The following is a 17,334-nucleotide window of genomic DNA, read 5'->3' on the forward strand; positions in this document are numbered from 1 at the left end:
TTGGACTGCAAGGAGATCAGTCCTGGGTATTCATTAGAAGGACTGATGCTAAAGCTGAAAGTCCAATACTTTGGCCACCTGATGCGAAGAGCTGACTCATTGGAAAAGACTCTGATGCTGGGAGGGATTGGGGGCAGGAGAAGAAGGGGTCGAAAGAGGATGAGATGGCTGGATGGCATCATCGACTCGATGGACATGAGTTTGAGTGAACTTCGGGAGTTGGTGATGGACACAGAGGCCTGGCGTGCTGCTATTCATGGGGTCACAAAGAGTCGGACATGACTGAGAGACTAAACTGGTAGTCTAAGGTCTTGGAGTCAGTGCTCCCACTCCAACGGCTCAGGGCTTGATCTCTGGTCAGGAATGAAGATTCCGCAAGTTGTCTGTTATGACATTAAGTGAGATTAAAACAAATATCCAAAAACGAGAAACCAAAGGTGAACCCCAGACAAATGACCGTTACAAAATCAGGCAAATAATAATTAAAATAATGGAATATACATATACACCCATGAGCAAAGTCAAAACAGTCCAGCAAAAATAAAGTACAGTAGACTGACCTAGCGAACAAAGGAAATCAAAAATATTTATTAGGTAAGAATAAAACTAAAAGACAAACTGGAAAACAAAACTAAAGCAAGGTGTCAAGTGGAGAATAAAGCAATGAAAACAAAACTAACAAATATGTTGAGAGGAAAGAAAAGAAAGAAAGAATAGGTATGCAAATTTGAAGAGCTAGATAAAGATTTTTATACATTAAAGATTAACTGCCAAGAGGACAAGAACAATAGGAAAAGCAAACAAAGGAATAAGTGTAGAAAAAATAAAACAGGTTTAAAAAAATTTTTTAATTAAAATTATTAAAAAAAGGAAAGAAAAAAATGGAAGAAAAAAGGAAAACTCCACGGAGCTTCAAGAAAGCCCAACATAAAGGCAGAGGTTTATAACAATAAAAAATGTGGCTGAATATTCACATATACATATACTCCTATAAGCAAAAAACAGTCCAACAAAATTAAAGTACAATAGATTGATCCAGTGAACAAAGGAAACCAAAAATTATATCTACCAGAACAAAATTAACTAAAGCACAAGGTGGAAAACAAAACTAAAGCAAGGTGCCAATTGGGGAATAAAGCAATGAAAACAAAACAAATATGTTGAGAGGAAAGGGGAGTAAGAAAAGAAAAACTAGATATGCAAAGTTAGATATAGGTGGATAAAGAAGATATAAATACGTTAAAGATTAACTGCAAGAGGAAAAGAACAGTAGTGAAAGCAAACAAAGGAATAAATGTAGAAAAAATAATAACAGGTTTAAAAAATTAAAATTAAAAAAAGAGAAAGGAAGATTAAAAAAAAAAAAGGAAAACCCCACAGAGATGCAAAAGCCAGAGGTTTATAACAACAATAAAAAATGTAACTGAGGGGAAAAAAAAAGTTCAAAAGCTTAACTGTATTTCATATTTCCAGGAAAATCAACAACTACAACAGAGGGGGAATAAAATGAAAAGAAAAAAAAGAACAAAAGAATGTACAGAACAAGTCAAAACGTAAGAATAATAAACGTTTTTCCTGAGTCACTGCTGTCAGCCCTTTCCCTCTCTGGGAGTCACAGTCCACCTTGCCTGCCTAGGATGCCCTCCAACACTGTGCTCTGGACTTGCGGTGGGGGCAGCCCAGATTCTAGTCTGGTCCTACTCCATGTGTTCTTGCCTCCAATGTCCACAGCTATCAGAACTAGTGCGTTTTCTTTCATGGGGGCTCTCGGCTTCCTTTTATATATTCCATAGACATAGAGTGTGCCTAGTTGATCATGTGGATTTAATCTGCAGCTTGTACAGTTGGTGGGATGGTTTTGGGTCTTCTTACCTGTACTACCCCTGGGTTCCAACTGTAGTTTTATTTGCACCTTTTATTTTTTTATGTGGGTCGTCCACTGGGGTTTGCTCCTGAGGCTGCCCTGGAGGACTTGGGTCTGCCCCAGTGAGGGCCAGGTGTGGAGGTGGTGCAGCTGCTTGGGTCATAGGGGTTCTGGCAGCATCAGGTACTCGGGGGAGTTGGCGGGTATGGCAGCAGGAAATATAGCTCTCTAGAAAGATACGGCAACCAGTATTGGCCAATACACTCCTGTTCTTGCCTGGAGAACACCCCCTGACAGAGAAGCCTGGCAGGCCACAGTCCACAGGATCACAAAGAGCTGGAAACAACTGAAGCGACTCCACGTGCACAGATGCAAGACTTTTTAGCCTGTGGCAGCTCTGCCCCAGTGAAGGCTGAGCGTGAAGGTAGCACAGCTGCTGGGGTTGCGGAGACCCTGGTGGCGCCAAGTGTGCAGGGACTCAGATTGTCTCCGTTGCAGGAGTTATGGCCCTGCTGCTAAGTTGTTTCAGTCGTGTCCAACTCTGTGCGACCCCATGGACTGCAGCCCACCAGGCTCCTCCATCCATGGGATTTTCCAGGCAAGAACACTGGAGTGGGTGCCATCGTCTTCTCTGAGTTATGGCCCTACCAGAGTCTTTTTTCTAACCTCTTGTAGCTGGCAATTAGGCCTTTTTGGGCGGTCTTTCTCCATAGCTCTGCCCGTTCAGGCACTTAGCAGGGTCCCTTGCCTGGGGTCCTTCTCTGTTCAGCGCATCAGGCATATAGAGGGGCCCCCCAGGCTGGCATCCTACTCTGTAGATCAGTGCGTCAGTCACTTAAAAGGGCACCCTGGGTGGGGTCCTACTCTATAGATCAGTAGTACATCAGGCACTAAAGGGGCACCCTGGGTGGGGTCCTACTCTGTAGTTCAGTGCCTCAGGCGTTTGATGGGCCAGCCTCTTTATTGTTCAGCTGCAGATGCTGGCTGTGGCGGGAGAGGGGCTGTGGTGATGGCTCCACCCACTATGCGTGACTCAGCAGTATCGCCTCGCTTCCATGGCTGCCTGGCTTTCCTCCACAGGCATTTCCCACCACAATCTCCTTCCTCACATCCCTTCGATCTGTCTTTCCACAGTCAACAGCAGCCCTCACTCTGGGGTTGCTCCACAATCCCTAAACACCGGCTTGCGGCCGCTGCACCTTCTAAGGGACCTGCGTCTCTGTCTGGGGTATGTTTGGCTGCGGCAAGGGCTGTCTGATTCTCATTCCATTTAGGCTGCCACAGATCAGCTGTTTCACTCTCAGCCTCAAATGTTTCTCCTCTGACTCAGACAATTGCCCCCACGTGGGGATCGGATCCCTGCTTCAGTTCCCCAACCCGCTGAGGGTAGGTCCAGTCCTACGAACACTCCTGTTTCTCCCCCTAGTTCCTTCATCCTACCAAGTTTTGTGTAGTTCTACATATTCTTTTCCACTGGTCAGGTACTCCGGTGGGCTCTCAGCTGGTGTTCTGCATGCACTTCTCTGTCTGAAGGCATATTCCTGATGTGTCTGTGGAGACAGATTTACTCCATGTTCACCTGCTCCTCCATCATCTTGTTCTCCTTCTCTCTCTCTTTTTTTTTTTTTAACCTGTAAATGTTTGGATTCTCATCCTTGAAAGATTTCCTGGGTATGCCCACTTAGTATCGATAATCTCTCTCAACTCTTGGAAGATATTTTTCTACTGTTCTATCCTACTATTGTTAATTATGTTGTCTAATTTATAAATCTTCACGAATGACCTATTTTGTTCCACAGATGGTTTTGGACTTTCAGTTCGGTCGCTCAGTCGGGTCCAACTCTGCGACCCCATGAACCGCAGCACGCCAGGCCTCCCGTCCACTGGTGTCAGGTATTTCACTCTGATGAAAGCATGACTTCCTCTTTATCATCTTGCTCTGAATACCATGAATCATGGATTTATTTTTCATCCGTGCTCAAAAACCCTACTACAGCCATTATCTCTTAAAATATCTCCTCTACTCCACCCACTAATCCAGGGCTCAGGAAACTAACTATAAACCACAGGCCAAATCTGGCCCATTACCTGTTTTTGTAAATAAGGTTTTATTTGAACACAGCCATGTTCATTCATGTACATATTTTCAATGGCTGCTTTCTGACTACAACGGGGCTAAATAAGTGCAACAGAGATTATATAACCTGCAAAGACTAAATATTTACCATCTGGTCCTTTAGAAAAAATGTTTGCCAACCTCTGCTTATGGGTGGCTTTTTGTAATTTGTAATCTTTGATGGTGAGTTCACTTTCTGATCTTAATGTTAGGGTAGACTTTGGGCTTTAGTACAGGCAGGGTCTGTTTCTTACTGTGTCAGTGGTGTGAAGACACCCACTACAGGAGTCTAAGCTCAGCTCCCCAGCAGGCTGTCAGTCAAAACTGCTCAGCATCATCCACTAATATAACTCTAGCTCATAAGTTTTCTTTGCCTTTTTGTTTTCGAAGAAGGGCCTTGCAGACCACCCTTGCCTCTTTGCAAAACTCATCAAGGCCATAGAAAGCCGCCCTATTCAGGACCTAATTGTTCTGCAGTGGGAGGTTCTTTATAACATCAAGCCTTTCACAATTCTAAACATGGAAGACTGGGATATAACATTTATGAGTCATTAAACTGAGAGAACTATCACATTAATAATTCTACGTGTGTGGGGGGCTGGGGGTGGAATATGAGGGTATTATTCCATTATTGTATAAACAAACCAACTCTGACATATTTGTTCATTCAGTATGCAAATGCATGGTGTGTGTCAGATATTGCACTCTGGGAAAGCAGGATAAACCTGGATTTGCCTAAAGCAGGCCTCTTTCCTACCATCACTTCACTTATTTCCTTCAATAGATTTACCACCAGAATTGGGAGCGGGAGCCCACCTCCCCAACTTAAGTGAAGTCTCCAAGAGAGCAGAGATCTAATTCAGTGGCATGTCCTCAGTATTCGACAAAAGGCAGGTGCTTAATAAAGTTTAAAATCAACTATGGAGATAAGGCTATCCTCAGAAAACCTGCGAGGCAGTAGCTGATTTTCCTCCTGCCTCCGAGACACTCTGGCTTAGTCTCATTCACTGATTGGCTGCGCTGGTCCTCACTGCTGCACTCAGGCTTTCTGGTCCCGGCGAGGTGAGACCACCCTTCCTTGCGGTGCGTGGGCTTCCCCTGTGACAGAGCACAGGCTCCAGGCCCTCAGGCTTTAGCAGCTGCAGCACGCAGGCTCGGTAGTTGAGGCATGTGGACTCCAGGGTGCACAGGCTTCAGGAGCTGTGGCACAAGGTCTGGGTACAGGGGCTCAGCTGCTCCACGGCACATGGGATCTTCCCAGACCAAGGATGGAACCCATGTCTCCTGCAATGGCAGGTGGATTCCCATACGCTGAAGCACCAGGAAGTCCTCTTCCTTAGTTTTGATTGGGCAAAACAACAGTCTTTCACCATGGGCTTGTCAAAAACATATACTCTTTCTGTATCACAGAAAACAAGAGATCTTCAAAAATCCTGGTCTTCACGGCATTTTATAGAATTAGACGGGAGCTCACAGTCACATTCTGAAGCTGTTTTTTAAAAGTGCTTGCATATAGTGCTATCTACTGCAAAGGAACAAATTATCCTAAAATTCAGTCACTTAAAATAACAACAGCCACTTAATCTTGTTCATAGTTTCTCTGGGCCAGGAGTTTGGGAGGGGTGGGAAACTCTGCCTAAAAGGTGACTCATGCACAGAACTGACAAGCTGGCATTGATGAAGCCACCTCAGTTTCCTCTCCACCTGGGCCCCTCCACGGACTTGTCGACAGTCTTCACAATGGTGACTTGTTTCCTGGAGTGAGGCATCTAAGAGACCAGGGCAAAAGCTGAAATCTCTTCACTGATGAAGTCTTGGAGGTCACATACCATTACTTCTGCATATTCTATTTTTCACACAGACCATCTCTGTTTCAATGTGGGAGGGGACTACAGAAATGTATGAAATAGAAGATAAGAATATATAAGGGCCACTCTGGAAGCTAGCCAACATACACATAAATATGATAACAGGATTTCAGAAAAGAATGAGTACATTAGGTTACAAAAGCTTGTAAGGAACAGTCTCAAGAATAACCAGATTTTCTGAATTCTAAGTCTTTCCATCACATCATACTATGAGTTAGTGTGCTAGGTTCCCATCTCCTATTATGTAACAAAATAAATTTCAGAATTTATGAAAAAAAAATTAAAAATAAAGCTACAATGTGGAAGAAAATGGATAATTATTAAATATAAGTACTAGAAGGGATTTCTTGAGCTTAGTAATAATGGAAAATGAATAAACTTTAATGACTGAAATAATATTAAACTTCTGTAAATAAAAACTGGGAACAAAAATAAGGAGGTAAATGATTAGCTGGAAGAAAAAAAGAGCTTTCACAAATTAGTGAAGAATAAAAGGAACAAACCAGCAAAAAAAAAAAAAAGTAAGAAAATGACAATCACAAATGATGAAATATGATTGATCAATAAACATCTAACTTAATTAAAAGTTAAAGAAATGTTCTGGTAAGAAAAATATTCATCTTTTTTATCTATCAGTATGGCAAATATTTCCAAATGGGCACTCTCATATGCTACATTTTATGTACAAATTATTTTAAGTTTTAAGGAAAGCAACTAGACAGCCATGCATAGCTAAGAGGCTTAATACTATTTTCCCTTCCACCAAGTAATTTCAATCCTAAAAATCTTTCTTAAGACTAGAAACACATGTATCACCAGTAATAAAAATATTGTTTGTTCAAATCCTTGGCTTAAAATATCTTAAGTTGTTCTGATACTAAGTGAATTTTCAAAGGAGAACTTAAGACTTAGTAAACTAAACAAATAGCATTAACCAAGTAAATTAGGCTAAAAACAAAATATTTTAATAAATTTGACTATGCTCTGTCTTCTACAATAAATGACACATTCTTCTGCTTTGTTTCTCTATCATCCAATGTTAAAGAGATAATGTTCACTGTAAATCATTTTGGACATATTCAATTTGAAGTGATCTTAATGGATTTCAAAATACTTTTGTTGATAAAAGCTAAAAAGCCATGAAAAACAAAAAACAGTGTAATTCCAGTGTTTAAAAGGCAGCTATCTGACTCCTCTCTGGAGTGTTTCAAGTGGCTCTGACAGTTTCAAAACTGAAATATAAAATGAAATTCTGTATTCAGGCCAACCTTAGAATTAGCTACACTGCTCTTACACTGTTCACCCATGAATATAATGACAAGGATTTTCTCCTTGCCCAAATTCAACTAAGGCTCCTCTGAGCTGTCTTCTCCACTAAGCCTCAACCTTGGCTGTAAAAATAAAAGCACAAAAGATTTTATCCACCCCCCTCTTCCCCAAATGAAAACACTTTAACAAACAGTAACACATTTTAATAATTCAAGGAGACTCTAGACTCTAGCCTGCCTTGAAAGAATCTACTGTTTGTTTCAGGCAACACCTGTGACAGGCCACCCTTTCCAAGAGGTGTGACTAGAAAGGGCTTACAATGAGGGAGCCTGCCTTTGTCCCTGTAAGATGTGTGTGTGTCCACTATTCAGAAGTGTCTTTCTCAAAGCTATTCCTCTAAAACGTAATCATCAGGAAGGATGGGGTCTCAGGCTTTGTGGGAGAATGAAATTCTAAGCAGTTGAGAAAGCTGGCCTAATTACATTTACACTGATCAATTCGTTGTAATTTTTCACTTCCTGGACTCCACTTAGTTTCCACTTACCCCTCTTTCTACTCCCCTATTCTCCCTTTGAAATGCCCAATTATCTCTATAGAATTTGAAGATTTATATCAGGGGCTTCCCTGATAGCTCAGATGGTAAAGAATCCACCTGCAATGCAGGAGACCCTGGTTCGATTCCTGGGTCAGAAAGATCCGCTGGAGAAGGGCTAGGCTACCCACTCCAGTATTCTTGGGCTTCCCTGGTGGCTCAGCTGGTAAAGAATCCACCTGTAATGCGCGAGACCTGGGTTCAACCCCTGGGTTGGGAAGATCCACTGGCAAAGGGAACAGCTACCCACTCCAATATTCTGGCCTGGAGAATCTACCTGCCAACACAGGAGATGTGGGTTTGATCCCTTGGTCGGGAAGATCCCCTGCAGAAGGAAATGGCAACCCACTCCAGTATTCCTGCCAAGGAAATCCCATGCACAGAGGAGCCTGGGGGGCTACAGTCCACGGGGTCACAAAGGACTGGACATGACTTAGCAACTGAACAGCAGCATGGCTGACTACCAGTTCATATTACACCATGAAGCCTGAAGAAGTAAATATCTTCAAAAACAGATTAAAAAAAAAACTATTCAAATGAATTAATCCTTGGCTCTATCCCAAATATATCAGGAGAGCAGATACATAAAAACATGAGCTTATGAGAAGAAAAGGTCAAGGCCCTGAGTACAGGAAGAAGTTAGCCTCATAAATCTGAAGAGGGACAATGTTCAAGTGCTAAACCAAGAGGCTGAATCAAAGGCAACCAAGGATTTTATCAACTATGAGTATATCTGTAAATTCCACAAGGTTGTCTAGAACCATATTACTTTTCTATTACTTCTACTTAAAATTAAGCAGCTAAGAATAAGAAAATCTGTACTCCAGTTCAAAATCTGTGATTATTTCTGTTCTTCATGTCTGACTCTTTGTGACCCCATAGACTATAGCCCGCCAGGTTCGTCTGTCCATGGAATTCTCCAGGCAAGAAAGCTGAAGTGGGTAGCCTTTCCCTTCTCCAGGGGATCTTCCCAACCCAGGGATCGAACCCATGTCTCTCACATTGCAGGCAGATTCTTCACTATCTGAGCCACCATGGAAGCCCCAAGCAATTAACTTAGGTTAATTTATTTAATCAACAAAATGAGTGACTGGGATTAATGCTCACAGGTTTCTCTTGCATTTAAGGCACTATGATTCAATAACATTTTTAATTTTTGAAGTTAATTTACTAATTTACTTCCCTTTTTGTTATAAGCTAAGTACCATTCATACGTTTAAGCTCTAACCTCTGGTACCTCAGAAGGTGACTTTTTTATATGGAAGATCTCTAAAAAGGTAATTAACTTAAAATGAGATCACCAGGGTAGTCCTAATCCAATGCGACTGCTGTCCTTTCAAGAAAAGGAAATTGGACACAGATATACCTAGCATGCTGCAGTTCATGGGGTCACAAACAGTTGGACACAACTGAGCAACTGAACTGAACCAAACTGATGCACATACATAGGGAAAATCACGTAAAGATGTAAGGTAAAGATGGCTAGCCACAAGCCAAGAAGTCTTCTGAAATAACCAACCCTGTCAACCTCTTGATCTCAGACTTCTATCCTCCAGAACTGTGAGAGAGTACATTTCTTTTGTTTAGGCTACCCAGTCTGTGGTGTTTTGGTATGGCAGCCCTGGAAAACTAATATACCTTTCAATTAAAAAAAAAAAAAAAAAACACTGACTGCCTAGGGTGTACAGTATGTTCCTACTACAATTTCTGAAACCTCTGACTTTAAACATGCAAGAATGTTTATAAAATTTTGTTTTTCCTCTGAGAACATTCTGCCTAATTAAGTCATAAGAGATAATTTTAAGTATATACAGTTCATAAGAGTTTCATCTCCAAGTATACAGACATTACAACCTTTCCACAAAATCACTTTGGCAGATAAACATTGTAATCTTTGTATAGAGCATAATTATAAACTTTATAGGAAGGTTCAATACAACCTAATGTAACAGATTTGGACACAATCTAAATGGCAACAGTAGGAACATGGTTTAAAAATCATGGTTTGTGGTAAAATATTATGAAACTACTAAAATTAGCTTTCAAAGAATACCACTGAATTACAGAGAAATGCACAAGATATAACATGGAGAGTTATGCAGAATATGAAGCTGAATATGATCCCAATTATTATACATGTACACATGTAGACAAAATTCACCAAAATATTAGCACTCATTATCTCTAGGCTGTGAGATTATGAGAAAAAAATCACTGTACTAGAAAAGAGGTCCCGTGTAAAAGCTTAATCCAGAGTAGAAACAGCATATAAAGAGGTGAAACCGAACAGTCAATTCTGAAATAACACAGGTAAACTGAGAGGTGTTACATATTTATACCAATAATGCCACAGAGCTGGGGAAAGTACAAATCCAGCCACCATCAGACCAAGCAACGTACCTTTGCATACAAGACCTACTACTTTCTGTCACAAAGATGAACTGAATGACCAAAAGCCATAACGTAACAGAGAATTAAACTTTCAATGCTTAATTTTTTTTTTTTAAATCACTATACATAAACATTGGGGCTTCCCAGGTGGCGCTGGTGGCCAACGCAGGAGATGTGGGTTCAATCCCTGGGTCAGGAAGATCCCTTGGAGGAAGGCATGGCAACCCACTCCAGTATTCTTGTCTGGAGAATCCCATGGACAGAGGAGCCTGGTGGGCTACAGTCCATGGGGGTCACGAAGAGTCAGACATGACTGAAGTGACTTAGCATGCACTCATACATAAAAATCAGTGTGGCTTTTACATTTTCTTGACTCATAACTCCTTATGTCCAAAAACTATATTAAAAACAGATTTTTCAGTTAATATGAATTTTTTGTTAAAAACAGTTTTTAAAAAAAATTAACATTTTAAAAATAAGCATTTTAGCACATTTGTTAGGAATAAGAAAATTTCTAAGGAAATAAGATGATGAACATAAAGATTTACAGTTGTATTTGAGTGAACTATTAGAAACTGCCTAAACATCAAATAAGAAATCAGTTAAATCATCCAGTTTTTAATACTCTTTGGATCACACAATATTTTGAGAATTTCACAAAAGCAATTTCTTAGAATTAGAAGTAACAAGTATATACACCCAAATTTTTGTATACCATGATAGAAAGTTTACAATACTTAAACTACTTTTATGAATTCTTATGCTAGAAAAATTTTATGTAACGGAAACATAACGTTCATATTATATTCTTTTTTTTTTTTATCAGAGAATATTTTATTTAAAATATAGAAGCATTCGTATGTAGAGTAATGATACAGGATAAACCAATAGATAACAAAAGAAGAAAAAAAATGTGTCTATAGTTATCTCTGGATAGTAAAAATTACAGGTAATTTTTATATTCCTCTGTGATTTTCTATAGACTCCATATTTTCAAAACATGAACTACATAATGAAAAAAGAAAATTAAAGAGTCAGAATCTATTTTGTACAAACAAAATTGTTATTAACTAAGAAACAAAGAGTAGGCTCAGATAATGATTATTGTGTTCAAGTCTTTGAATATAAAATAAATCACTGATGATCACTGATAAAAGGGTATATTCACAGATGACTCGGGTTATTTTGTATAAATTTCTTGGATAGAGAAATGCCAGTGAATATATTTTGTATTTCATATAATGTTATAAATTTTTAAAAAGTCACAGGCAATAAATGAATCTCTCCTTTTATAAATATAAAACTTTTTTTTTTTTGGCTTTTAGACTTCAGGATATTTTAAGAATGTCTAAAATAAAGTTAAAAAAAAACACAAAGATTAGAACAAAAAACTTACATTTTCTATTGTGTATTAACAGAGCTTGTTTCAAATCTACTGTTGCTCTTCCTAACAAAGCATCTGCTTTTATAGTATGATGACTCCAAACTCGAAATTCCAATGTAGTCTGTGGGGTCACATTTCTGTAAAGGTAAAATTGTAACAAAAATACAGGAGAATACATTTACTTCAATAACTTTGAAAAAGTCACGAATTCAGTTTATTTAAGGAAAAATACTACATGAAACAGTAAACTAGCTGAATTATAAATAAAAACATTTATTTTCAAGTACATTAGGAATTCAATACCTAAACAATTTCTGCAATTGACAAACCAAAACACCAACAATACATCAAAAGTCTTATTAAGACTTCCCAATAACATTACTTCTACTTGAACAAATATCTAAAGATTTAAGCTGACTGCATTAGTTATAATACTTTTACTATACACAAACTTGTAACACTGTATTTCAGAAATGCCAAATGGTTTTCTGCTCTATTTATTTTTACAAGACAATTAAGAGAAAATATGATTATATGGGAAAAGTCTGTAAAGCGAAACCAAGGATTATTATGCTTCATTTCTAAAGAAAATAAAATTATCCAAAACTTTTTTCACATTTAAAATTGTCTAGTCACACTAAAATATAGAATTCCTTACTCTGAAGTTATCTTACCAAAATAACAACAGAAAATCACCAAAAAAAACCCATCACCAGAAAAACATTCCCCAAACGACACTCGTTTGAAAATTTTGCATTCTTTACACCAGATACTTACACAGTTAGCTGTTCGTCCCATTTTGGATTAGAAGAACTACTGGATTTTGCTGTTTTCTTACTTTCTCCATCTGCAGCTACTTCTGTATATATTGCTGTTCCAAACCAGTTCTTTTTTCTTTTTAGTTTGGCACTAGAAACTAACAAGAAACACGATAACCACTAGTGAATATATTTAGCCACAAAGTGTGGGTGTGCTAAATCGCTTCAGTTGTGTCCGACTATTAGGGACTTCCAAGGTGGTGCTAGTGGTAAAAAATCTGCCTGCCAATACAGGAGACTTGAGTTCGATCCCTGGGTCAGGAAGATCCCCTGGAGAAGGGCATGGCAACCCACTTCAGTATTCCTACCTGGAGAATCCCATGGACAGAGCAACCTGGCGGGCTACAGTCCATGGAGTCACAAAGAGTCAGACAGGATTGAAGCGACTTAGCATACAAAATAGTATAAATCAATACGAATGGAATCGTGCTTCTTGAGCAACTCAGACTCTTTTTGCTGGCAAGATGAAGAAACAATACAAAAGGGCTATTGTTAACGCCTGAGAACCATTTGGCTTTAAGTAGTTTTACTGAAATATATTCACATAGTATATAATTCACCCATTTAAACTGCACAATAGTTTTCATTATAGTCACAGGAGTTATGCAACCATCACCACAAGCAATTTAAAATATATTTATTACCCCAAAAAGAAACCTCATACCATTAAGCAGTCACCCTTCTATTTCATCCCACCTCCTCCACCCCACCAGCCCTAGGCAATGACTCATCTACTCTCTGTCTGTATAGATTTGCCTGTTCTAAACATTTCAAATAGTGGATTTAGATTCACATAACATGGTCTTTTGTGACTGGCTTCTTTCACTTAGCATTCTAACTTCATCCAGGTTGTAGCATACATGAGTATTTTCATTCATTTTATTTACACATAATGTTTCACTGTATAGGCATACCACTTTTTATTTATCAATTCAGCAGCTGATAAGACATTTGGGTTGTTTTCACTTTTTGGCTACTGTGCATAATACTGCTACAAACATTCACTTAGAAGGTTTTGTGTAGGCATCTGTTTTCATTTCTCTTACCTAGGAGTGCAATGGCTGGGGCTTACCAGATGGCTTTAGTGGTGAAGAACCCGCCTGGCAATGCGGCAGACTAAAAGACACACGTTTGATCCCTGAGGGGGGAAGGTCACCTGGAGAAGGGCATGGCAACCCACTCCAGTATTCTTGCTGGAGAATCCCATGGACAGAGGAGCCTGGCGGGCTACAATCCACAGGGCTGCACAGAGTCAGACAGGACTGAAGCGACTTAGCATGCACGCACACACATGGTAATTCTGTTGAATAACGGCTAGACTATTTTCCATGATGGCTGTACCATTTTACACACCCAGCTGCAGCGTATAAGAGTTCTGATTTCTCCACATCTTTGCTAATTCTAAGCTGCCTCCAGCATTAAGAGAAAGGTAAGTGTCTTCAGATTCAATGTATCTATTAACCTCTCCGTGAGGTAGTATTCATAACTTACCCTTCTGAAATTACACAAACACTGGCAATTTAAAAAAAAAAAATGCTTTTCCTAGGAAGTTGGTTTCAAAAAAAGGAGGTTATCTGCCTTTTCAAAGAAAAATTCTGAAATCAAAATGTCACTATAGAAGCTAATCATACCTCTTTACAGAAAGTGAATTTGAAAGTGAATTTATCCGACTTGGAGGAAGACTTGTTTAATTTAGGCTAAACATCTGATTTTTAAATAACTTTTAAAACTACTAATTCAAATGGGGAATACATAATTCCAGGGCAAAGTACTGACTACCAAGTAGTCATAAGAACTTATTAAGATCATTTCTGTAGTCAATCACCGATGAACACTGTGAGTCTGAGATAAGAAGGGAAAGCCATCTCCATGTCATGTGGGTATCGCATGTTAAGATGTGAACATAAACATGCTGATGCAAGCTCACACTCTACTGTGAGGGGACAGTGGTGCAAACAAGTAGTCACAGAAACATGAAGTGAAAAAAGCCGGAGCAGAAGTAGACTATTTGAAATACAGCAGTCCTCAGTTCACAACTGAAGAACAGGAAGAGATTCAAAGGGAATACTATACTTATATACCAGCAACATAAAACAATCAAACAGTGTTTAATGTTACCTCTGAAGTGTTATTATTAGGGTGATGGCAAAACTCACTTTCATCCTTCTCTGTTCCAAACTGCTCTAAACTCTGTATCACTAATGTGATACAGAAGGACTAGATCTCTCCCTAGACATCCCCCAACCAAAGTTCTTCACTCCAAATGAAAGTCATTTCCTCAGTATACGCTGGACTTATCTGTGTACTGGAAGAAGGGAAAGGCAGTATTGGATGGTGTTAACAGCACAAGACATCTTTTCAACAAATGGTGCACATACAACTGGACATCCACATGCAAATAAATAAATGTAAACACAGATCTTATACCCTTTATAGAAATTAACTCAAAATGTATCACAGACTTAAAGGCAAAACACAAAACTTAAAACTCGTAAAAGATAACACAGGAAAAACTTTAAGTGACTTTAGGTATGGTGATAGATGTCTTTTTAGATAATGACAAATGCAGGAGACCCGGGTTCGATCCCTGGGTTGGGAAGATCGCCTGGAGAAGGAAACGGCTACCCACTCCAGTATCCTTGCCTGGGAAATCACATGGACAGAGAAACCTGGTAGGCTATAGGCCATGGGGCTGCAAAGAGTCAGACACGACTGAACGACTTCACTTTCACTTTCCAAACGTATGGTCCTTGAAAGATATAACTTACAAGTATCACTTAATTAAAATTCAAAACTGCGCTGTGAATGACAAAGTCAAGACAAATGAAAAGGCAAGCCACAGACAGGGAGAAAATACCTGCAAAAGACATATCTGATGAAGAGGAGGAGCCAAGAAGGCGGAGGAGTAGGACGGGGAGAACACTTTCTCCCCCACAAATTCATCAAAAGAGCATTTAAACGTCGAGTAAATTCCACAAAACAACTTCTGAATGCCGGCAGAGGACATCAGGCACCCAGAAAAGCAACCCAACTCTTCGAAAGGAGGTAGGAGAAAATATTAAAAACAAAAAAAAAGAGACAAAAGAGGGAGGGACGGAGTTCCGTCCCGGGAAGGGAATCTTAAAAAGAGAGAAGTTTCCAAACATCAGGAAACCTTCTCACTGCCGAATCTGTGCCGAGCTTTGGAAGCACAGAGGGCAACATAAAAGGGAGAAAAAATAAATAAACAATTTAAAACTCGCAGATTGCGAGCCCTACAGTAACTCCCCCAGCAGAGAAGCAACGCAGACGCCTGCATCCGCCATTAGCAAACCGGGGCTGGGCAGGGAGGCGCGGCGTGGGCTGCATCGCTGAGAGTAAGAATCTGGCCTGAATACCCTGAGCGCTATCTGAGCGAAATAATTTGGGCTAGCAAACCAGACTGTGGGATACCTACCACGCAAAAAGCCAGCCCTAACCTAAGACCGCCAGGCCCGCGCACGGAACAAAGGACTGAACAGAGATAGCCGGCTGCAGACCTTCCCCCTCCGGTGACAGGCAGCCAGAGCCGGAAGGGGGCAATCGCAGCCCCAGAGAGACATTATCTATAAAATTGTAAGCAGGCTTCTTTGCTAACTAAAACTTCTTGGGGGTCTGGACGGTCAACATCTGCCTGAGAAGGTGCGCCAGTTTTACATCCAGATAACCGAGTGGCGGGGAGGCGATAAGTCGCAGCATTGGCGCTCGCCTGGGAAGAGCAAATTGGCGCTCGGACCTGGGAAGAGCACAAAACGCAGGCCCAACTGAGTCTGCGCCTCTGAGGACTACCCGAGTGCCTGAACCTGAGCGGCTTGGACCTGGGAGGTGCATGCAGCCCAGGGCCAGCCTCGGATTGTTCCCGGCGGAACAACCTAGAGTCCGAGCAGTGTGGACAGGGAGGCTACACGCGCCGTGAGCAGGGGCAGACCCAGGGTGGCTGAGGCACTGCGAGCCCACGCCAGTGTTATTTGTTTGCAGCATCCCTCCCTCCCTCCCCACAGCGCGACTGAACAAGTAAGCCTAAAAAAAAAAAAAAAAAAAAAAGTGTCCTCCACCGTGCCCTTTGAGTCAGGGCGGAAACCAGATACTGAAGAGCCTAGCAAACAGAAGAAGATATAACAGAGGGAAACGCCTTGGAAGCTACAGACAATAGATCAAAACCCTGTGGTTACTACGGACTACATAGGAAGGGGCCTTTAGATCTTGAGAAATATAAATCTGACCAAGGAACTAGCCAAAAATGAACTGAACCCACAACACCCAAAAAAAAAAAAAGTCCTAGATATATTTTTATTATTTTTACGATCACTCTTTCTTTTTTTTTTTAATTAAAAAAAAAAAAATTTTAAGTCCTCTATTGTTCCTTTAATTTTCACTTTTATAACCTATTACTTTGCAAAAAAAAAAACCCTATTTTTTTTTCTTCTTCAGCAAACTTCATATATATATATTTTATAATTTTTTGACCTTGTTTTTTTTGTTTGTTTGTTTTTGTTTTTTTCTTCTTTTCTTTAACATTGTATTTTTGAAATCCCAAACTCTACTCTAGATTTTTAATTTTCGCTTTTTGGTATATGTTATCAATTTTGTACCTATAGTTTTTTTTTATATAATTTCTGTGACTTTTTTTTTTTTTTCTTCTTCTCTGTTTCTTTCTCTTCTTCTTTTATATAACATTGTATATCTGAAATTCCAAACTTTACTCTAGATTTTTAATTTATGCTTTTTGGTATTTGATATCAATTTTGTACCTGTATTTTCTTTATAATTTTTGTGACATTGTTCGTATTTGTTTGTTTGTTTTCTCTCTTTATTTTTCTTCTTCTTCTTTTTTTTTTTTTTTTTTTTTAACATTGTATTTTTGAAATTCCAAACTCTACTCTAGATTTTTAATTTTTGCTTTCTGGTATTAGTTATCAATTTTGTACCTGTACTTTCTTTATAATTTTCGCGACCTTGTTTGTTTTTGTTTGTTCGTTTTTTCTCTCTTTCTTTTCCTTCTTCTTTTCTTTAA

General features: G+C 39.5%; 1 protein-coding gene across 4 annotated transcripts in view; it reads right to left on the reverse strand.

Moving 5' to 3' along the window:
• WWP1 (WW domain containing E3 ubiquitin protein ligase 1) overlaps positions 1 to 17,334 on the reverse strand; it is a 144,985-nt gene that overhangs the window by 76,819 nt on the left and 50,832 nt on the right. For all 4 annotated transcript variants that reach the window (XM_025001523.2, XM_025001522.2, XM_059893203.1 and 1 more), the window contains 2 exons: positions 12,262 to 12,400; positions 11,497 to 11,621 (listed from right to left, as the gene is read on the reverse strand). In XM_025001523.2, the coding sequence (XP_024857291.1) occupies positions 11,497 to 11,621; positions 12,262 to 12,400 (264 nt within the window). The remainder of the gene's footprint in view (positions 1 to 11,496; positions 11,622 to 12,261; positions 12,401 to 17,334) is intronic.

The sequence above is a fragment of the Bos taurus genome, chromosome 14, assembly GCF_002263795.3.
Source record: "Bos taurus isolate L1 Dominette 01449 registration number 42190680 breed Hereford chromosome 14, ARS-UCD2.0, whole genome shotgun sequence".
NCBI classification, from domain to species: Eukaryota; Metazoa; Chordata; class Mammalia; order Artiodactyla; family Bovidae; genus Bos; species Bos taurus.